A 23,223-nucleotide genomic window follows, 5' to 3' on the forward strand; every position below is an offset into this window, starting at 1 on the left:
TTTGATTAGTTCTGCCCAACTTCCCACCCCACCCCCAGGTCACGATATAGTCTAGATCACTTGTAGATTGTGGGAAGGTGGAACAGGTCCCCAGGACAAGCTCCAATGCCCAGCCACGAAGGCTACCCAATTCCAGGTCAGCAGGGAGCTGCAGCAGGAGACATGTGTGTGTAGGGCAGGACCAGCCTGCTGTGTGCTCCCTTTTCCTGAAGGCACACTAGTCCCTCACCGTGTCATTCTCCACTCCCTTTCCCTGTTAGGGAGCCTGAGGATAGGCAGAGCCAGGCCAGAGGCTTGGGTTTGAACTGCCAGCATCCTGATGTGACTCCAGCCTCCAGGTTCGAGATGAAGTTGACAGAAGCCTTGAAGGCAGAGGCTGTCATAGAGGGCTCTGAGGGAAAGCTAACAAGTCCTAGACCTCTTTGTCTCCCAACCCCCACAGTGCCTGACTCACCGTGGGGCAGAGACTTAACACACTCAAGAGTGTCTGGGAGCCCTGTGCACCTTCGCCTGCGTAGGGGCCTCTGGTCAGTGTGCTCTAAGTGGTAGCTGTGTCCTGACACGCTGGCTCCATAGCACCTGCCTCATTGTCACTATTGGCCGTAGGATGTGAGTGCCTGTAGGCAAGGCAGACAGCTGTCACTCCAGGTAGAAGTGACAACAACCCTTTTCACCCTTGGATAAACCGCTTCCCAGACCCTCACATGCCCTCATACCCACCCTGACCACTCAGACCAGAAGCTGTGGCACCAGAGGGCAAGGAAATAAAGACAAGGTGGGTGGACACACTGAGCCAGAGCCAGTGGGAGCCGAACTCTGGGCAAGACCAGGATGTCTGTGCCATTGAGGCGGAGAGTGTGGAGGCTCAAAGCTGACAGGACTTCCTCTGTTCCTATCCTGGGGGAAGGTGGTGGAGCATATGGCATGGAGCTCTTGGAGAAGCCCAGCAAAGATCTGTGCTTCAGTGAAGTCTGGAAACCAGGACCCTCAGCCTCCCTGTGGCTGTGGGGTGTAGGAAAGAGCTCTCGCCTACGCATGGTACACAACCCATCAAGGGATCTGTGTCCTCTGAGGGGTCAATGGGTGCACGGGCCACTGTGGCTATGGTTCTTCCTGTTAGTCTGGCTGCTTTGGCTATGCCCTGAAGGGACAAAGGTAGTGTCCCTCTCCAAGAAGCCCTGTCTCCAGGTTCAGTAGGGGTGGTCAGACCTAGAATCCTGGCTCTGTGCCATACAGGGGCCATACAGGAGAAGCAAGGGATGACTTCTACCTGCTATTCCCTTGATCTATTACACTGTAGATGCACCTTCTGTGAGGGCCAACCCTTCCCCAGAACTAGCTCAATTATGCCAGGTGGAGAGAGGCCCCCACAGATCCCTGGAAGGAAGAGAGAGCCCCACCCGCCCTAGCCTGTTCTTCCCAGATGGACCCAGATCCGCCATTAGTCAGGGCCAGGGTTCAGCCGATAAAGGCTGGCTGTTGCTCCATGTCAAAAAATCAATACTCGGCAAGCACAGTCCCAGAGAGCAGGGAGGGGCTGTGGACTAGCTGGAAGGGGCAGGGCTTCAGAACCCAAGACCAGCATTCCTCTACCCGGCACCAATGTTTGGGGTTCCCAAGGACCCACCCCTAGGCCAAACTGACCACACACACACATACCTGCTTCCTGTAAGCTTGAAGTTGACTTCTTCCTCCCAAGGGCCACCAGAGTGGTGGCTGGTCCTGAGGAGGAGGGGGCTGGATAAGTAGGAAAAGAAGTGGGTTAGAGAACAGAAGCAGGGGTGCTCTCCCCCCTCTGGGACCAGCTGCCCCTTCTGGCAGGCACAATACCCTCCTGGGTCTGGGGCATGTGATAGCCAGAATATCCTTCAGGGTTAGGTGTCTAGGAAGCTAGACTCTTTCCTCTGAGATTTGAGCACCAGGACAGTGAGGTGTGAGGGAGCGGACTGAGTGAGCACAGAGAGGAGAGGACCTAACCTGTCGTGGACACTGCTCTGCAGCTGCGTGTTCCAGCATCTTTGCTGCCTTCCCAAGAGAGGGCTGCCCCTGGGATGAGTGGATCACATCCTGAGAGGACTTGAGCCCAGCTTTCTGGTGGCCTCTGGTCACCCAGCTTACTGATCCCATTTTCCTAGTGGCTGGCACTATAGGCACTCTGCAAAGTCAGAATATACCTCCCAAGGGGCAGGGCAGGGCCCCAGCCCTGGTGCCTCTGCTTCTGAAGGTGGTGCTCAAGTCTGTCACTCTGCAGCTTATCTGCCTGGTGCCATCTCTCCCTCTGCAGGATGCCTGGCAGGAAGCACTCCCATCTTGGCTGTGTCAGTGGCCACAGGCTTGAGAGCCCCTGCTCAGTTCCCTGAAAGTAAGCACGGGGCCCATGCTGGGCTGTCGGGCTCAGTCTCCCCTATTGCTGCTCACACTCCTGTCTGTAAAGGGGAAATGCTGGGGTTGAGGTCTGGCATACCCCACTGCCTACCACAGGGGGGTTGCTCTGAGTGAGCCAGCACCACCTGCGTTGGAGTCATGAGTCTGGGGTCAGTGAGAGCTGGCCATGCAACCTCTGGAAAGCTCGCTTTCAATGTCCCCCACCCCACCTTCCCTGCAAATTGTTTAGCAGACAGAGACAGAGCAAGGGCAGCCATAATACACAAGGCCCCTTTACAGCCCGATTTGTCTTTCAGTGTGGCTTGGCCCAGAGACACATCCCGGCTGCTCTCTGACCCTCCGTCCTCTGCTGTGTGACTCGGGGGAGCCATTTGCCCTTCCTGGCCTTTGTTTTGTTTTTTTTGGGGGTTTTTTTTTTGTTTTGTTTTGTTTTCGGAGCTGGGGACCGAACCCAGGGCCTTCCGCTTGCTAGGCAAGCGCTCTACCACTGAGCTAAATCCCCAACCCCCTGGCCTTTGGTTTTAGTGGGAGCTGATGTCCTCTGGGCCATACAGTTTGCCTACGCTGTCACACCTGCAGAATTTTCTAGACGCCACCAGACTGGGGCTTCCCTCCCTCCCTCCTCCCTCCCCATTCATGTCTTTTTCTTTCCTTTACTGTGACTTTTATCAAAAGCAAACAGGGTGATCCTTGCGATAGGGGCCTCGCCCCAGCTGCCCTGTGGGAGCCACAGGGCGGGTTGGCGGGAACGATGGGCTGATTAGATAAGTGGGTGCTGGTGGTGAGCCGGTGGGCACCCACATGCCAACCACAGACCCCACAGGGCATGGTGGGGGCTTTGGGTGGTTGACTTGGTGCTTCAGAGGCACTGGCCTTTGGCACAAGGGGTCTGGCCCCATTTGAGCTGTGGGAGCCTCTTGCTGACGTCCCTACACACCACAGACTCCTGCTTTAGGTTTGCGAGCCAGCCACTACTCACGTGGGAAAGCCGGAGTGACTCGTGCCCTATCAGAAGGGCACTCTGAGGGCATGGCTGAGGAGAGGCCCTACTTAGCCAGGTGGTGGGAACGCATGCCTTTAGTCCCAGCCCTTGGGAGGTAGAAGCAGACAGATGTCAGTAAGTATAAATCCAGCCTGGTCTACAGAGCAAGTTCCAGCACAGCCGAGGCTACACAAAGAGACCCTGTCTCAGGAAACCTAAAGAGAAAGAGAGAGGGCAGCAGGCCGTACTTGGGGAGTAGGAGGGGTGGCTCAGTGGTTAAGAGCACTTAATTACTTTTCTGGAGAATCCAAGTTTGGTTCTCAGCCCTCATGTCAGGAAGCTCCAGTGCCAAGGGATCTGACACCGTCTTCTGTTCTCTGTGGACACCTAGATGCACAGATGGCATATATATGTGCATACACATGCACTCTAGGTAAAATGTTTTAAAAGGAGTGGCCTCCCTCGGGCATGGGACCTTAGGGATTTGCCTAAGATCTCTGGGCTTCCTCCGCCTTCATAGAGAGGCGGCCAACACCAGCACTTAGGCTGCTGATGGGAAACACTTCAAGGTAGAGCTAGGTTAGGGGGCCTCAAGTTAGGTCTGAGGGGCTCCCAAGGCAGGGGCACCACCTGTGAGGCCAGTCTCGGCACTGTGGTAAACACAGACCTTTAGCCAGCAGACGCACGCCTCTTCCACAGCACAGTAAACAGGCTCTGATGGGACAGGAACACAGACACTAGGGTAGTGGCAGGACTTGGTAGTTTGGACACCAGTGCTGCTGCCCAGAGCACCCCAACAATGGCCAGACCCACCCCCACCCCAGCCAGGCTCCAGCCAAGGAAGTAGACCCTGGGCTTCTGTTCTGGGAAGGGGGGTGGTGGTGGTGGTGAATACCTCGAGGGCCATGCGTGACTGACATTGTAAACAGATAAATATGCATCAGGTTCCTTGAAGACGCTTCTAGGGAATGCAATTAAGTCCCAGCACGTGTTCTGGGAAGCAATGCAGACAGTTGTTTACCTGAATGAAGTAGCCCTTGACCCAGTGCTGGACCTGGAGTGACAGCCCAGTTCCTGTCAAAGGTTCACCACAGAGCATAGGGAAGTGCAGGCCAAAGCCAAAATATTTCAGGCCTGGAAGAAGGCGGCTGCTCCCTCCCACCCTCCCTCAGACGGGTACTAAGGTTGTTAAGTGAGTCACGACTCCTCCACGAGCACTTCAGACGCTGCTCACTGAGCCTCAGCTTCCCAAGTATGCTTGGAGGAGTCCTGCAAGTCGTGTCTGGTGCTGGGCTGACACAGAAATGGGGCCAGGGTTCACGTTAGGATGGTGAGTTTTAAGAGATAAAGGCATATTCTCTATTCTCCAGCTGAGGGAACAGGTGGCCAGGGCCTGGATGAGGTTGGAAGCCACCATGACCGCCCGCCATGGAGCTGCCTGTGCCCATGAGAGCCATCTGGACATTTACTTTGTTCCTAGATAGAGGCTGTGGCCCCAGTCCCTGCCCCCAGATACCCTCCAAACTCTGTGACAGTAATTGTGTGCCACAAACCCAGAGACTAGATCATGCCACACCAGCCTAGGTTTTCTGTGACCACCGTCGTCGCACCCCAGTGGCATCCCATCACTAAGCCCTAGGCTCTCTCCCGTGCAGTCAGGTCCTTGGTAAAAACCAGCTTCTTCAGACCACACTTCTCTCGTGCTGGTTTACTTGCTAGGAGCGAGTCTGCTGGGTGCTGGCTGTCTTTCGGCTGCAAGTGGTTGGGGCAGGAACTAGGTTATGTAAGTAGCTGTCGAACATCGCCAGAGCTGCTGGGCACAAGGTGCCGAGGATGAGGTCAGCTGCCCTCCCATAACCAATCTGCCTCAAGAGGCAGCCTCAGACTGGCTGACCTGGACCCTGAACAGACAAGTGTGTTACCATAGTAATTGTTGTACATCGCCACCTCTCCCAGGCTTTCCAGTCCCTGAGTGCAGACGTGGTGCTTCCCCCCTGGGAGAGGGACCACAGCCCTTATCAGCAACCAGCCCTCTCTGGCAGAGCGTGATACCCAGAGGATGGGATGGCTGCCGTGGGAAATGCCAGGCATGTCTTATCTGGAAGACTGGGCTGCGGCCGTGAACTCTGATTAGGGTGCGGGGCCGTTTGCTGGTGGGTAAGCGAGGGGTGGCACCGACCTCCTCCTTCCCCAGGGGGGCTGGAAGCAAGCTGGAGCCCAGGCTGTCTAAGAGGCTCTGGCTGCCAGGGTAGCATCATGGACAGGTATGTCTGTGGGACGGCCTGTGTCATACCACACCCTCAGGGTAACCTGCATGGACTGCCTCCCTTCCTTGTACCCCAATTTAGGAGGACACAGCCTCAGATGAAGGTATCCTTGTAACAGGGAGTTCCTGCAAGGGGCCAGGCCCCATCCCCTGAGGAATGTTCTACACACAGAGTGGAAGTGGGGCTAGGTAACCTAACTGTCTGTTTAAGGTCCAGGGACACCCGTCCCCTTGTCCCCTGACACCTGGGTAGGACTCCTGGTGGCTAAGCTGTAAGCATAGACTCTCCGGAGAACTCTCTAATTCTAGAAGGGGAGGGGAGGGAGCCAGTGGGACAGCCCTGCACCAGGACAGTGTCCTGGGTGAGCTGCAGAGGACTGTTAGCTTTTAGGAAGTGTAGAGCTTGCCTTTTGGCCTTTCAGCCCCTCTCCCACTCCCAGGCTGATAAAGGGGTGCAGGCCTCCTTGGCCTCCAGTCCTGGTCCACTGCCATCTTATCAGCCCCGGGAAGACAAAGGCCCAGTTACAGCTCTCCACGGGGCCTCCTGCCGTATTTACACCTTATCTCCACCATTAGCTGGCCAGTTATCTGATGATCGCGCCCATTAAGACCACAGCCTGCCTGATGGGCTCCAGGAAGTGGGGCCGCCACAGCACTCTGGCCAGGGGACCAGGCCAGGCCATGTGAGGCCTCCACAGGCTGGCAGCCTAGGGAGCAGGCAGACAGGGCAGAGGCTGTGTGCCCTGGGGAAGCACCACCCTTTGAGGACATGACCATGCCCCCACATCCTTTAAAGAAAATGGAGGCTCAAGTAGGGCTGGTGGCTGGCCAGGTGTCCGTGTGTCCCACAACTAACACCCGTCAGTCACCAAGGAGCTCCTCCTCCCTGCCTCAGTGTTCTGCCACAGCCGACCAAAAGTTCTAAAAGCCTCAGCCGGCACAGAACCTTCTGGTTCTGCCTTATCCATCCACTCGTCTTAGGGACACCATCTTTTATTTAGAATACCTGCTAATCCAGGGTGATCTGATCTCATGATCTTTAATCTAGTGGTGTCTGAAGACTTTGTCCCACATGCAAGGAACATTCACAGTCATGGGTGATGTCTTGTGAAGGGCTGCCAGTCAGCCTAGCACACAGTAATGGCTCACACACAGGTGCTGCAGACTGTGACCAAGGCCATGGTGTGGCCTGCCCGTCCATGTCTTCGTGGTGTTTCTACAACCCCGCATGTTCTCAAAAAGGGCAAAGGTCTGGCCCTAGAACCAGGCCGGAAGCGGGGACTTGGGGGTCACCTAGCAGCTACCTCACCCATTTGTTTCCTTTCAGAGGAGCTGGAACTGGCACTGCAGGACGGGCAGAGGTGTGTGCGGGCCCGACTGAGCCTCACTGAGGGTCTGTCCTGGGGCCCATTCTACGGGAGCATTCAGACCAGAGCTTTATCCCCTGAGAGAGAAGAACCGGTAAGAAGCTGAGCCCCGCGCTGGCCGACCAAACCTCTTGTCTTTCTGGCAGGGAACTTTGGTGGAACCCAAAGAGGCAAGGGTAAAAGGGAGGGACTTCCTGGGGAACCTCGGAAGGGGTAACACTGTGCTTTGGGGATCCATCCCAGGGGCACTTCCTACAGGAGCTGTAGTGGAGCCCAGCAGAGAAAAGGAAGGAGATCCAAAGCAGAAGGGAAGAAGTTCCTTCTGACGGGGAGCAGGTGCTGGGTGGGTGTGGCTTCCCAGCACTGCAGAAGCTTCCTCACCATCGCAACCCTGCCTGGCACAGAGTTCCTAAGGCAGCCTCCTTCCTGACACAGCCATGCTGCCTTTTGTCTTGGACTCGCTTCTGAGGCAGCTTCTGTTGTAGCAAGTCGGCCTGGCCTCCTCCTGCTGGGATGGCTGGGTTCCTTTCGAAATCATTTCAGATGGGAAAGGACACCAGGACACCGAGACCTGGGTGGGTACAACCTAGGGCAGCCGTGTAGGCAGCAAATGAGCAGGACTGGGCAGTGTCCACAGACACAAAATGGCAAAGGCCTCTTGACTAGTCCTGTCGGTCCTAAGATGAAGTACCCCCTCCCAGAGTACTGTGGTGCAGGCCCTGTTTCCTGATGTGGAATTAGAGTGTGGATCTATCCAAGGTATTCACCGGCTAGCCAGTGTCACATGCTTCTGGGGTCCTTGCTCTGAGAGCCCCAGGCTGCCTTCTTAGTGCCCTTTGTGGGGAAGGCTGAGACTCTAGGCTAGACTTCCCCAGCACCCGGAGGCCAGGACACTGCGCACATTCATGACGACGCAGGCTCGCGTCATAAATACCCAGGAGCACAGACGGGCACAGTGTCCACAGGCAGCGGGGAGCAGCAGACCACCACCGCTCAGAATCTGTGCTCACTGGGTTCAAATATACCATCTACTGGCCGCACAGTCTTCCAGCCACCAGGATAGGGCTCTTGTCCCAGACTGTCCAGTAAGAGTAGGAGCTAGCTCTGAACTGAGCGTGTCCACCGTAGGTTTCCTGCTTGCTGTATTCCAGGTAGATCCTTCCTGCTCAGAGTCAGTTTCCTCAGTCCTTGGGACCACAGGCAGGTCACCTGGAATCCAGGGGCTTCCTTTAGGCCTAGACCTGAAGAGAGGGTCAAGTCAGGCTGCACTGTGAGGTAGGAGTTGATCCCTTGCCTGCTGGCAGCGTGGTGGATTGAGAGAGTGGTCTGGAGTGAGTGGTACTTGACCCTGTACATACTTGGAAGAGCCTGAGGATGCAGGCGGCCCAAGGTCCAGGGAGGGATGTCACAGAGCAGCGGATTAAGGTCCAGGAGGAAGGAAGCCAGGGCTTTCTTTCAAAGTGGCTATGCAGGGTGGGTGTGTCATGTGTGCTGTGCACAGCAAGTGACTTGGAGACTGTTGGCACTGGTCAGTCAGAAAGGAGTCAGTATGCAAGCAGGACCTGGAACCCCCGTCTCCAGACTTCAGTCAGGAAAAGCCGCATGTAGCAACAGGAGCAAAGGCAGGTTTGCGAGGCAGGTCCTGGTGCTGTGCCTGTCTCCTCTGTATTCCTTGAGGATACAAAGCTATGACAAAATATGTCTCAGGCACACTCCACATGGCAACCTCCCCCAACCCTAGGAGGCAGGCCACTGTCCCCACTTTTTAAAATTCTGTCTCTGTCTGTCTCTCTCCCCACCTGTCCATCCATATATGCCCACACACACATGTAGAGCTCAGAGGACTACTTAGAGGAGTTGGTTTGTTCTTTCTACCTTGTGAGCCCAGGGATTGAACTCATACTGCCAGCCTTAGCGACAAGCCTCTTTACTCACTGAACCATGTCGTTAGCCCATGAAGTCCCCACTTCATAGATGACAAAGCTAGGACTCTGAGGCTCTGGCCAAGTCTCCGGGCTCCAGAGAGCTAAGGAAGAACTAGAACCCAGCCCCTGTGCTCAGACGTTTTACCTGCCACCTGCATGCCACCCCCTTTCTACAAGAGCCCCGGGCCTTGCCACCCTCTGCTCCTCGTGTGTCCTGGCGTGGCTCAGCCCGAGAAGGCTGGGAGGTAGAGTCTCCACTGAGGTGAAGAAGCTGTGGCCAGAGCAGCACAGTTCCTGCCTCTGAGGCACTCAGGGAGGGAGGAAGCTCCTCCCTCGCTCCCCTCTATCTCACAGAATTAAATCCTTGATTAACCCTTATCTCCCCAGTGAGGCACTATCTCTGCCTTGGCGCCAAGCGTCCAGACACACGGTACAGATGATTGATTTCTGAAAGATATGGCGCCTTTGCAATACTTCGCTTATTGTCTAAATATTTTTGCTAACATTCAGCGCGCTCTTATCGAGTTCGGCTGATGGGTCCCAGTTCTCCCTGCAGCCTAAGGAAGAAGTTGCCTCCTGCCCCATGGCCCTATCAGCCACCAGGCAGTTCCTCCTCTCCCCTTAGAGAAGGAGGAGGGGGCGCATGTAGATATGGGGTCGTTTCCCGGGCTTCTCTTAGGCTGGGGGGCTGCTCACCATGGGGACGAGTTGGAAGAGAACCCCCCCCCAACGCTCCTACCCACACCAGATATCAGGAAGGAAACTGAGTCACAGCTCCGAGTGGAGAGTTGGTAGTCTTGTCTTTATCGCTTGCTATGGTTTTCATGCCTGTAAGAGGACAGTTGAAAAGCCTCCTAGGTCACAGCTCACAACAGACAGCAATGAGAGAGGAGATGACGGTGCCAAAGTGGACGGACGGATGGACAGATGGGTGGGTGAACGGATGGGTGAATGAGTGGGTGAGCACATAGAGTCGGGTAAGTGAATGGAAGAGTGGATGGGTAAAGGATGGGTGGGTGGATGGAGAGTCAGACGGATAGATAGATGGACAGACAGGTGGGAGGGTGGGTGTTTGGTTAGGTGGATGGATGGACGAATAGATGGACAGACGGGTGGGTGGATGGGTGGGTATGGATGCGTAAATGTTATATGGATGGATGGAAAGATGAGTAGATGGATTTTAGGTGGGTGGGTGAATGAATAGTGGATAGGTTGATGGATAAGTGAATGGGTACTCATGTATTCATAAATGGGTACGTGCGTGGGTGGACAGGTGATCAGACAGAGGTAAGGGGGTGAGTGGACGGATAGACAAGTGATTAGATGGGTGGTAAATGGGTGGGTAAGCAGGTGGATGAATGGGTGGGTGGGAGGGTAGATGGATGGTGAGCGCATGGCCCTGCACCCCAGCCTGGCCATGCTGGTCTGCCTGCTCAGCTTGCTTCCTTTGGCAGGAGCTCACCGTAGCATCAGTGAGACCAGGAGAGCGCCCTGACTGTTGAGCGGGGTGGCGGTGATGCATTAAGAAAAGATGCTAGGGGTTGGGGATTTAGCTCAGTGGTAGAGCGCTTGCCTAGGAAGCACAAGGCCCTGGGTTCAGTCCCCAGCTCCGGAAAAAAGAACCAAAAAAAAAAAAAAAGATGCTAGAAAGATTGAGTGGGACGATGTGGGCCCAGACTTAAGTGTGGAATGGCCAACCCCTAATGGCCTGGGTCCTCTCACCTGGGGATGGAGTGAGGGCGCCTAGGCTAGCATGGCAAAGCCCAGACTCACCTTACGGGACTTCAGAGGGTGCTGGGTTTTTGGTCTTTTTTTTTTTTTTTTTTTTTTTTTTGAGCTGGGGACTGAACCCAGGGCCTTGCCCCCGGGTGCTGGGTTTTCACTCAAGTCTGTAACAGGAAGGGGAGGGTACCAGGAAAGGCATCTCCCCTCCAGGACATGCGGTCCAGCTGTGCCCACTGCTGTCCTACCCAGATGTGAGCGTACACTGTTTGAGCCCTGCTTTGCTGAAGCATTCCAAGCCCCACCTTAAAGAGACAGCAGCCCAGCCTGAGGAACCTCATCTGGAAAATGGCTGCCTGGCATATCCTGACAGCAGGCACAGACATGCCCTGAGTGCCACAACCTGTGTACTCTGTCATGGCTGAAGACAGAGACCACTGTCCTAAGGGGCAGGGTGGGTCTTGTGGTCTTTGAGGCAGACTCTGCCTAAGGCTTCTGGTGGCCCCAGGACCTTTGGCCCTCATGTGTCTCCATCTCCCTTGCCTCTTCTCTTTCTTACGTCACTTGTTATTGGGACAACCCTGTTCCAGGTAATTTTATATTTTCATAGGAGACTCTGAACTCAGATATGCAAAGTCCTTTTCTCTAAATGAGGTCACGCTCACAATTCTGGTGACATCTGTGAAGCCACCATTCTGCCCAGTCCACAGAGACTGGTATAGTCAGCAGTAACATTTGGCTCATCCATCAGACCCCGTCTAGGTCTGCTGCTGGCCTTGTGGTGGCCTGAGCACCCTTCTTCTCCGTGTTTCGTTTCCCTGGCTGCCATGGTAGGAGTTTAGGAAATATGTCAGGCTCCTCTATCTGCTCCTGAGCTGTAGCAACTATGGCCTCAGACCTGCCTGCAGCTAGCTCCATCCTCGGGCCCCAAAGCCAGCCTGAGATAAAAGGTTGGGGACCAGGAGGTGAGCAGCAGTGCCCACCCCACACAGAGGGGTGGCTGGCAAGGATGGCATGACCAGTGACACTCCCACAGGTGACGTCTTCCCTCATTGCTCTGCCTGTGACAGCCAAGCATCATCCGTGGCTCTTCTCGCAACACGAAATGCAGTTGACAGTGAGCCCAGGCCTGACGTTTGCTGGTCCCTTGTCTCCTACTGTCCCTGCCCCTTGATAGGCCCAGGTGGCCTTCAGGGACTGAGGGACGAGTGCATGGATGAGCAATGACTGGGATGAGGCAGAACTTCTCAGACTTTGGTTCTAACCCCGTGTACACAGTGTGTAGTCTCGGTGGGCCTCAACCCTACACCCATGAGGTGGGCGGTGGGCACCCGGGAAAAAGCAAGGAGCCATAGGTGCCATCGCTGTGAATGAAGGGTGGGTCAGTAGGAGAGAGGTCCTAATCAGTCACCCTCTGGCCACAGGCCTCAGCACTGGTTCTCTAACATAAGGGGGCCTGAAGTCCAGAGCGCAGTGTGGGATACCATTTCTGGGCCAAGCCGCCCACCCGAGAGGACCCACCTTCCCTAAAAATGGCTTTATGAACAGCAAGGTTTGGGAAGAGCCTCAGATAGAACTGTCACAGCCGATGGCGCTCAGATATGGGTTCTGATGGCTATCAGCCCACAGAGTCGAACACTGACCTCTTTGTTGGGGGAACAGGAGCAGGCTCAGATCCACAGGAGAATTTAAAGTGGCTGATGTCATCCTAGGCTGGGGGCAGGGGGAGTTGGAGCCAGGAGGGAGAGACAAATGACGGCTCAAGGGGCAGCAAGTGGGACAAGTGCCAGGGCTCTTCTCTGACCCAGACACACCTGAACAGACGAAGAGGAGCTTGGGGCTGAGTCCCTCCTGCGGATCCTAAGAGACCCAGACAGGGAGAAGAGTGAATGCAAAACCATGTCCCAAACCCCAACTGTCCCGATGCAGGGCAGTGACAGCCCAGGGAGCACAGGGGACCCTGCAAGGAGGTCCAGGATCTCACGAGCTGTTTCCCTGGGGACTTGATGTGATTATGAACAGCAGCCACTAGTTCCCTCCTAGCTCTGCTCCCCAAGGTTGCACCCATGCCACTGTGCTGCTGGGGGTGCGGTATGCTGTCCCCTGCACTGGGACCTCCACAGAAGGAGCGGCTTGTGCAGCGTCAGCAAAGTGGCGCGCGCGTGGTTTTATCATGCGGTGAACATGCTGCTCCGGGGAGCGATAAGCGTTAAACCGACCGCGAGGCTGTCAGTCTCAGTTTGAGGGTTTAGAAATATTGGGACGAATAATTAGATTTCATATCGTTACCACAGCACCCATCAGAGGATCAGGCAGATTAATTTTCTCACCCTCTGCTCATTAATATTCATTAGAGACCTGGAAGGCTGAGGCAGGGAGGGCCGGACCCAGCCACCTCACCGACAGCCATCCGCTCAGGCCAGGAACAGCTAGGCTGTGAGAGTCAGAGGTCCCCAATGTGGCTGCCCACACCCCATCTGCTGCATCATCCTGGGGTTTACTCCCTATCCACCCATGACCTTGAAGCTCCCCTATTCCCTGCATCCCTGGGAGTCCACAAGTTACCCACCAAGAATCAGGAGTCACCCTCCTGAGCCAGCAGACCTGAAGCAGGCTCTTGGGTAGAATGCACTCCCTCAGTGGACGTGTGGCAGTTGCCAGCAAGGTCCAGGATGCAAGGCTCGTACCTGGGTCCAGAGATGCCTTCCTGTTCCTGTCATCGATCAAGCAAAGCATACATAAGCAGCCATGGCCACTGTGCAGCTCTGAGGGCTTCCTGTGTGCTCCCAATCACCTGTGCCAGGGCAGAAAGGACCAGAGAGGGAGTGGCCTGCCTGGCCCACAGCCCTCCCCACGCACACCCCATAAATGGTGGCAGGACAAGGAAGGGGGTTCCCTCCTCCTATCGTGACAGCAACTTTGTCATGTGGGCCTCACCTTGCTAGTATATAGGAAACTGAGGCCAGAGATGCAGGTGTCACCTGCTGGGACTCAGAGCCAGCTTATCTCCACATGACAAGCCACGTGGCAGCAAGCAGGTGACGTGGAAGCCACCTGGCTGGGCTGTCATGACCTCATGGTACATGGCCACTGGGAGTGTCCAGCTGGCTGGGCTGTCATGACCTCATGGCCACCGGGAGTTCCCAGCTAGCAGGCCTTATCTTGCTGGCTCTGTGTATGCCATGTGAGCGGGGTCTGTGAAGAGTTGGTCCACAGGGGTCACAGGGGAAAGGTCAAACCTGAGCTAGACCCTGATGTTTGGCCCCAGAGCCTATGTGGGCACCACACAGGAGGAACTCAGGAATGCCAAGTACTGGGCTGGCAGTGACCATACAATTAGCAGCCTGTTTCTCCTCCTATCCCAGCAGTTGTTTGTCTTTCCTACCCAGTGAGCTGATGGCCATGAACATGCAGGGGTTCCTAAGAGCCTGGAGTGAGCAATGGCTCTGGGCCTCGGCTAAAAGTTCTTGAGGTGCAGGTTTCTGGTTGAAAGGCATTATTTGAATAAAGCAGCAAATGACAGACAGAATGATACACGGGCGTGCTCTCCTTTCACACGTAGTGCCCAAATGGCTGGGAACAGCCCCACAGGCGGGGAGCTGCCCTGGGGGGCAGTAGTAGTCACCCACCCTCCAAGGACAAACAGGACTGGGCCTCTGCTGTCCCTGCCTGCCACCGGCCGTATCTCATCCTCCAAGTGAGACCAAATCACAGCCTTCCAGCCTTCCAGCCTTCCAGCCTTCCAGCCTTCCAGCCTGGGCTGCACAGAGACACGGCCACGTGCGCTTCCTCTGCTGCTGGGCCGACAGCCAGGGTATGGGGGCAGGAAACAAGCAGCTTTGGTGGCCCTGGGGGGCTGAGCCCAGAGCGCTTTCCTTCCAGGTTCAGACTGAGCTGCAGAGGAAGTGTGCACAGCTTCTACCCCGGCCCCTACCCTTCCCCCTGCCTCAGCTTCCTGGCCAATAGGATGGCGAGGAGGGCAGACAGCCTCAGCTACCCACCACCCCTCAGTCCCCAGCAACACAGATGGTCTGGGTTGGGGCAGCCAAACCCAGGGAAAGGCCAGTGCTTTCAGTGAATGGATGGGGTAAAAGTACTATACGAAGATAGTCTCTGTGTCTGTCTGTCTGCCTATCTGCAGGCATCCGGCAGTTGTGTGACATGGGCCATGCCCTTGGTGCCAGCAGCCCTGTGCTGTGGCAGGAAGGGAACACACATCTGCAGGCGCTAGATGCACAAGATCCCCCCTCAGTTATCCCTGCCAGTTCCATGCTGGATCTCTCTGGAGCTTTGCCCCCAGAGGAGACTAGTACCTAGCCTTGAAAGCACAGCTCCCCGCCATGCCTCCAGACATCAGTGTTTGAACTGCACAGGTCCTGCTGCTAAGCCACCACTGCACAACACAGCCAAGCCCATGACACACTCCTGCATAGGCTGATCCTTCCCTGCCCCTCTCTTCCCTAGGGCCCGGCACTGACCCTGATGGTGGATGAGAGCTGCTGGCTAAGGATGCTGCCCCAGGCCCTAACTGAAGAAGAAGCTAACTCCGAGATCTACAGGAAGGGTCTGTGTCTCATGTGCCTACCTCCCTCCCTCCCGTCTAAGGTCTTTCAGAAGTCAGGGTCACTTGACTCTGTCTGATGCAGATCTTAAAAGGACACCAGCTTATCTGGGTGACAGTGACAGTCAGACTGCTTGAGCGAGCGCCCTGAACCCCATCTGAGAGGATGGTGGACAATCTTAGGAGCTGCAGTCCCAGGTGCATCACATCCACTGACACGAGAGCTAGTTGTGGGACTTGGGCGAGTCCCTTGCCTTCCAGTTTGTTGCTCCATATAGGAAATGGGGAAGAGGCTGTGGCCAAATGATTTCATCCTATTTGACACGTCGCCCCCACCGTCCAACCTTCTAAGAGTTAGGGTGCAAAAGGGGTCTTCCCTCAGCTCATTCTGTTTGCTAAAATAAATGTTCTGGAAGTTTTGTCCTTGAAGTCAGCTCCTGAGTAGCCCCTCAGCGGAAGCAGAAGGTATTGAGGGTTGAAGTCAGGTTCATGGCACCTTGGCCAACACTGCAGGGCACAGGGGTCATGTTCCCAGTCCTACCAATGGATGCTCTAGGGACCAGAGACAGCAGCCAGAAGGCAGCCTGCGATAGGAAGGAACACTCCCCGACACCAGATTGGATATGGGCAAGCAATCTGCCCTGTGCACAGTTCTGCCCAAGCAGGCTGACCACAAAAGACAGAGGTTCTTATAGGGCTGATGCTGATAAAGGTGGCATGACCTGGGTGTGGTCTGCAGACAGGGTCATAGTGACCACAGAAATCTTGTGGACATTGATGGGTGGTTTTTCCTGTATCACTTGCCCCAGAATGGGACTTACACAGGCTCTACACTACAGCCCAGCTCCTACTGCCACCTTAGGACACGCATACTCTCCTTTCTTTTCCCACCTTCTGCTGGGAGTGGCCACTGGCTTGGGACTGAGGCCAGCAGCCTCAGGGTTCCAGGCCACAAAGCAGAACTGCTGGCCCAGGTCACCTGGGTTTTGTTGATTGATGCTGCCTTCTACAGGCCACTATGGGAACAGCACCTGGCCCATTCCCAACAGGTTGAAAGCCTGCTTGTTCTGGAGGCCCCTGTGTTGGGACAGCCCTCCACCCCAACCAAGTGGTTACACAAGATCCCCCTCAGTTATCCCTGCCAGTTCCATATCTACCCTTTTACTGGATATGGGAGCTTGCCTCAGACACAGGCTAGCACTCCACAAATCCAGCCAGCCATGACTGTGAACCTGAATGCAGCCACCTCCTGCCCTTTGCCTGGCTTCACCCATCCCTGGCAATATGGTGGGGCCCCAGTATGGGAGATAAAGGGAAGGACCCCATTATAGGGCCAGAATCACTGGAGCCAGCATCATAAATGCCTGTACCCTACAGATGATGCCCTCTGGTGCAGGGTTACCAAAGCAGTGCCTTCTGGTGGACTACTACACGTGCTCCTTGTGGCCGAGCCCCACGGTACTCCCAAACACCCTGTGCAGGAGCCAGAGGAAGCTGGAAGCTCAGGTCCAGTGCACACCGACATCCAGCTGCTGCCCCAGCAGGCTGGTATGGCGTCCATCCTTGCTACTGCAGTCATCAACAGTGAGTATGCGACTCCCTGGGGCAGACTTTGGGTGACACTGAGTCAGAGGGCAGGGCAGGTCCTAGGTGTCAGCATTCAAGAGGTCCAGTTTACACACACACACACTCTGCAGATGAATTCTGCTCCAGTCAGACACTGAACTGAAGGGCAGCACCCAGCTAAGGCAGGTGACCTGAGTGCTAGAAGATTGCACATGGCCTGCTACCACAGGGAGGGTGCAGGCCAGATGAGGAACATGCAGCAGAAAGAGAAGGTGGCGGCGGGTTTTGGGTAATGCATGCCCAAAGGCAGCAGCAGGAGCTGAGTCCCCACGGCCCCTGTGCAGGCACAGGGGAATCCCCAGAGCCTGGTGAGTCCTACAACAAGACAGGGCCTTCAGGGACACAATGAGAAGTCAGTACCTCAGCCTGGGGCTATCAAGGTACCTCATGCCCATGTGTACCCTGCCCTACCAGAGGACGTCTTCCCCTGCAAAGACTGCGGGATCTGGTACCGCAGTGAGCGGAACCTGCAAGCCCACCTGCTCTACTACTGTGCCAGCCGCCAGCGGGCCAGCTCCCCTGTCTCAGCGACTGAAGAGAAGCCCAAGGAAACCTACCCCAACGAGCGCATCTGCCCCTTCCCCCAGTGCCGGAAGAGCTGCCCCAGCGCCAGCTCGCTGGAGATCCACATGCGCAGTCACAGCGGTGAGTGCCTGTGCCTGCTCCTGGCCTCGCTGCCCTGGCAGATCCAAGCTGTGCACCACGCTGGTGCTCAGGAACGCTTATTCTGCCACTCACGCCACGCAGCTCCCCTGTCCCTCTCTACAGCCTAGCACAAGGCTTACCTGTGGCTACATGCACACTTAATAAAGGGCTGGGTGTGTGCCTGGACCCTGGGAAGCATGTGGCTGATGTGAAACAAGAAGGGCCAGGGCCCAGTGTTCCTTCCTTGTCACTGGGACCCATCTCTATGTTCCAGGAGAGCGCCCCTTCGTGTGCCTCATCTGCCTGTCAGCCTTCACCACCAAGGCCAACTGTGAACGCCATCTCAAGGTGCACACGGACACACTCAGCGGTAGGTGGGCTGGAGAGGGCTGGGATGGGGTCTCTGGGGCTATACTTCAGCCTCAGGAACCTGATCACAACAGCGTGGCCTACAGGTGTCTGTCACAACTGTGGCTTCATATCCACCACAAGGGACATCCTCTACAGCCACCTGGTGACCAACCACATGGTGTGCCAGCCAGGCTCCAAGGGTGAGATCTACTCACCAGGGGCTGGACACCCAGCAGCCAAACTTCCTTCAGGTAAGCAGCCATACTGGGGCCTCACTGCCCCTCTGATAAGTGGGAGGGGAGGGGGCTTGTCCATAGGCAATACATGGTGTCCTTGTCAACCCTGGTCCTAAATCCCTTCTGCCTACCACATCCTACCTAGGGCCTGCCCTGGGCCTGACATGCAGCCCTGTGTTCTTATAGACAGCCTGACAGGCTTCCAACAGCATTCGCTGAGGCACAGTCCCCTGGTTCCCGCTGACAAGGCACCCACCCCATCCTCAGGACTGGACAGTAAAGCCTTGGCCGAAGTCACCAACGGAGAGACCAGAGTGCCCCCCCAAAATGGGGGCAGCAGCGAGTCCCCTGCAGCCCCCAGGACCATCAAAGTGGAAGCTGCAGAGGAACCTGAAGCCGCCCGTGCCTCAGGTCCGGGAGAGCCAGGTCCCCAGGCTCCGTCTCGGACGCCTTCACCACATAGCCCCAATCCAGTCAGGGTGAAGGCAGAACTGTCCAGCCCCACGCCTGGCTCTAGCCCTGGGCCGGGAGAACTAACAATGGCCGGGACGCTCTTCCTGCCACAATATGTGTTCGGTCCGGACGCGGGCACAACCACTGTCCCTGCAGCACCACAGGCTTCGGAGATCCTGGCCAAGATGTCTGAGTTGGTACACAACCGGCTACAGCAGGGCGCAGGGAGCTCCGGAGTGGCGGGAACGCCCACAGGCCTCTTCCCGGGGACTAAGGGCGCCACGTGCTTTGAATGCGAGATCACCTTTAACAATATCAACAACTTCTATGTGCACAAGCGTCTCTACTGCTCGGGCCGCCGCGCGCCCGAGGACCCGCCCGCTGTGCGCAGACCCAAAGCAGCCACAGGCTCGGCCCGCGCGCCTGCAGGTGTCGCTGCAGAGCCAGACCCGCCACGCTCATCGCCCGGGCCCGGGCCACGAGAGGAAGAGGCGAGTGGCGCGACCACTCCTGAGGCCGAGACTGCGGGCCGGGGCAGCGAGGGCAGCCAGAGCCCGGGCAGCTCGGTAGACGATGCAGAGGACGATCCCAGCCGCACGCTGTGCGAGGCCTGCAACATCCGGTTTAGCCGCCACGAAACCTACACTGTGCACAAGCGCTACTACTGCGCCTCACGCCACGACCCTCCGCCGCGCCGGCCACCCGTACCCACGCCGGCTCCGGGACCCGCGGCTCCCGCGCTGACAGCTCCGCCCGTGCGCACGCGCCGGCGTCGCAAACTGTACGAGCTGCCCGCAGCCGGTGCCCCGCCCCCAGCAGCAGGGCCGGCCCCGGTGCCGGTTGTATCCTCCCCTACGGCGGAGCTGCCCTCTTCTCCCAGACCCGCGAGCGCGAGCGCTGGCCCAGCCCCCACGCCCTCTCCGGGCCCAGTCCCCGACGGCCCCATTGACCTGAGCAAGCGGCCGCGTCGCCAGACCCCGGATACACCTACTGCTCTGCCCGCGCTGGCCGACTACCACGAGTGTACCGCGTGTCGCGTAAGCTTCCACAGCCTCGAAGCTTACCTGGCTCATAAGAAGTACTCGTGCCCCGCCGCACCTTTGCGCACCACCGCCCTCTGCCCCTACTGCCCGCCCAACGGGCGCGTTCGCGGCGACCTGGTCGAGCATTTGCGCCAGGCACACGGCCTGCAGGTGGCCAAGCCCGCGGCCAGCCCAGGCGCTGAGCCCCGCACAGCTGCGGAGCGTGCTCCGCGCGACAGCCCAGACGGCCGCGCACCGCGCTCTCCTTCCCCTGCTCCCGAGAACACGCCTTCTGACCAGGCCGATCAAGGCGCTCGGACATCCTGCAAGGGCCCGCCTGCGCCCGCTCCTGCACCGGGTGGTGGTGGCGGCCACCGCTACTGCCGCCTGTGCAACATCAGGTTCAGCAGTCTGTCCACCTTCATCGCACACAAGAAGTATTACTGCTCTTCTCACGCTGCCGAGCACGTAAAGTGAGACTGTGGGGCCGCACCACCGGGACCCTTGACACTTAATAAAGACGTTCAGTGTGCTAAGTTCGCTGGCGGGCCGCCCTGTTGTCTTAGATCTAGTGGGCTTCATTCCATACCCCAGCTTGTGCACCCCACCGTTTATTTCCTCCAGGACCTAGCCCATTCCAGGGGCTCAACCGCCCTATGTAGAGTTCTTTCTCTCTGCTTCTAGCTCACCCGTAGCCCTGCCACTATGCTGGCCAGCTGTTGGCATGTTTGGCAGAACCCAACCAACGGCAGTCTAGCCATTGCTTTGCCACTTTGCTTGGTCCCCTGAAAAAGTAAAAATGCCTGTTCTCCAACTCTGTAACTCTTAACCAGAAGCTATGGAGGCTGAAAGTGAACTCTGAAAATACCTCTGGGCACCTGGCCCCTGCTGGCCAGTCTGCCTCACCCAGCCTTAGAAGGTGACCTGCTAATTAATGGGTCTGGGTTTATACGAGAATAAATGTTCCTGAGAGTCCATTCACAGGCCCTGCCCAATTTACCACAAGGGGTACAGTAAAAGCCATACCTTTTTTTTTTTTTTTTTTTTTTTTTTTTTTTCTTTTTTTCGGAGCTGGGGACCGAACCCAGGGCCTTGTGCTTCCTAGGCAAGCGCTCTACCACTGAGCTAAATCCCCAACCCCAAGCCATACCTTTCTAGTAGGTGTTGCTACGAGCCTCCAGGTCAACTAGATTCCAGGGAATTTTGGCCCGCAAAGGGCCCAGAGAAGTCAGGCAGCCTCTTCTTGGGTCCTCTCTTCACAAACGCCAGCCAGATGGGAAGTCCACAGAAGCCACAGACCCTCTCTGTTCTGCCCATCTGCATTATCTGTGACTATGTGCAGGGAGGGCTCTGGTTCCCATTCAAAACCTGATAAAAGGCAAAGGCCTCCAAGTCTGCACACACTGCTCTCTAGCAGTTTAAACAAGTTTTACCTTGGTGTGTGCGTGAAGTTGTTTAAAGGTGATGGGGACATCAGGGAAATGGGCTGGGGAGTAATAGATGCTTTAATGAGAGAAGGCCCAAGATGACGGCCAACCTCGCCCTTGGCCGCATTTCGTATACACTGCCACAGGCTTACCGTCTCATCCTGCCCTGCCTCAGTTTCCATGCCTCTAAAATAGGATTCTGAGAATGAAGGGACCCTGTGACTGTCACCCAGGCTGAGCCGGAGGTACCCTGGTACCGGGAAGTCCCTCTTGTGCTCCGCACCTTGGGATGTAAGAGAGCTACCATGTCTCGGGCAGTGCTGTGAGCAAACACACCCATACTTAGAACTCACTCGGCCCCAGCAGACTTCCACAGATGTCAGCAATCGCTGTGTGCCCTCATGACCCATTCTTCCCCCCAAATCCCCTTGGCCCAAGGGGTTTCCAGCACCTGCTCTATGACCTATGCCCCTCACACATGTGGCCACCAGAGCAAGACAGCCAATGGACACTTCTCATACCTCCCCTGGGTGTCTGTCCTGCTCCCAGGGTGGCTATACTCTACATGAGAGACCTGTCTCAGCCTCCCTTCTAAAGGTTTGCAGGGGCCGTGGGCACTGGGACACCCCTGAGTTTGTCACAGGTCTGGCCATGCCTCTTGACTTCCTGCTGAGAGATATTACCCCAACGTTTCCCTGGGCATAGCCCCCCCCACCATGTGACCCCGCTGCCCCTCGTGCTACAGTGAGGAAGGCACTGGCCCCACCCAATGCACTTTTGTGACTCGCTGTTAGCCTACATCTCATTCCCCCAGTCTGAATGTTCCTCCCGGTGTCCTCTAAGGTCCCCATCCCCATCTCCCCAGAATGCCACACTTCCTCCCACCTTCCTGCTCGTGTACAAGGCCTGGCCTCTGGCCTCAGTCGTTCTGTAAACCCCTTTCTCCACTCTAGCAGAGGGGACGGCCCTCACTTGGCTCCACCATGAAGGAGGGACAGGGTCTTTCTCTGGTCCCACTGTCAGAAGCCCAACCCCTCTCAGTCTACTCTCTTCCTTAGCTACGGGTCTCCACAGATCACCAGCTCTTGCCTAACCATCCTGCCCCTCACCTACAGTTTGTCCCCAGACGCAGACCCCGATGGCAGTCACCATGATCCTCCCAACTGCTTGCCTGTGTGTATCCACACAATCACCCACGCCAGTTCCTTGTGTGTGCAGCCAACACACTGCTGCGTCACCACCTGGTTCCTAGGACCCCGCTCGCTAAGCCACAGTGGCTTCCTTCACCCTCCCATCAAGATAGCCTCAGATCACCATGCTCCTCCCAGTGCCCTGCAGGCAGGACACCCCCCCACGTCTCCCTCTCAATACTCCCCCCTCTGCTGTAGACCTGTGCTGGCCAAGCTGCTGGCACTGAAGCTTGATGGAATCCATCTGCCCTTGCACCACCTCACGATGCTTGGCACATGAGCACCCACGAGATGACATGGGGACAACGGCACTGCCCCCCAGCCCCTCATCTCTGCCAGCTGTACAAGGCCTTGTCGTCACCAAGCACTGGGTTTAGTCCACAGGTAGGGACATGAAGCTCAATGGCGCTGAGCCCCTGCCAGAGCACCTCGGGTACAGCTGGGCTTTAGCCATGTTGGCTGGGCTGCCCCCTGCACTGGGGCTCTTAAGTACCATCTTCCCAGGCCCAGCCATTACCACCAGCTGACCAGGGAAGAGTTGGAGTGGGGACCTCATGCTGCTGCTGGCACTGTCTCCCCTCCAAAGACTCCATATATACATGTCCGATTGGGTCAATATATACCATCCATTGGATCTTCTGGGGACCCCCATTTAGAGCCTTCTCCCTTCCCCAGCAGATGGTGACCCCACCACCCACCAAGTCCTGCTCTAGGTTTCAACACTAGTGGAGACTCAGGACAGTAGAGGGCGGTGATGGCTCATGGAAGCACATGGTAGGCCTGCTGCCGCTTAGCTAGTGTGGCCTGCCCACCACTAAGGGATGCTACAACCCCTGAGGTAGGGAAAGGAGCCATGAGAACCTCAAGTGCGCCGACCCCTTCCCCCACCCCCATGGGTGCCTCCCGGACTCCTGAAGGAGCCCTGGGAGACAGATGAGCAAGGCTTGCGGGCCTGAGACCAGAACTGGGAGCCGAGCATGTGGGCTGGCAGCTCCTCAAGACTGGAGGGTGAGGTTGGGCGGATCCTCAGAGCTTCTGTATCCTCTGAGCCTCAGAGAAGAGACC

General features: G+C 56.7%; 1 protein-coding gene across 5 annotated transcripts in view; it reads left to right on the forward strand.

The window, feature by feature from the left end:
* The window catches only part of Zfpm1 (zinc finger protein, multitype 1), a 56,228-nt gene extending 36,148 nt beyond the window's left edge, over nucleotides 1-20,080 (forward strand). Inside the window, exons 4-10 of one of the 5 annotated variants that reach the window (XM_039098006.2) lie at nucleotides 6,961-7,094; nucleotides 15,112-15,211; nucleotides 16,586-16,792; nucleotides 17,249-17,479; nucleotides 17,754-17,849; nucleotides 17,923-18,081; nucleotides 18,253-20,077. In XM_039098006.2, coding sequence (XP_038953934.1) covers nucleotides 6,961-7,094; nucleotides 15,112-15,211; nucleotides 16,586-16,792; nucleotides 17,249-17,479; nucleotides 17,754-17,849; nucleotides 17,923-18,081; nucleotides 18,253-20,018 — 2,693 coding nt within the window. In that variant the 3' untranslated portion in view covers nucleotides 20,019-20,077. Of the gene's footprint in view, nucleotides 1-6,960; nucleotides 7,095-7,288; nucleotides 7,576-15,111; nucleotides 15,212-16,585; nucleotides 16,793-17,248; nucleotides 17,480-17,753; nucleotides 17,850-17,922; nucleotides 18,082-18,211 lie in introns of those variants that run through there. The other 4 variants (XM_039098007.2, NM_001242627.1, XM_008772649.3 and 1 more) reach the window with 4 other exon arrangements.
* The last annotated feature ends 3,143 nt before the right edge of the window (nucleotides 20,081-23,223 follow it).

Source organism: Rattus norvegicus, chromosome 19 (assembly GCF_036323735.1).
Source record: "Rattus norvegicus strain BN/NHsdMcwi chromosome 19, GRCr8, whole genome shotgun sequence".
NCBI lineage: Eukaryota > Metazoa > Chordata > Mammalia > Rodentia > Muridae > Rattus > Rattus norvegicus.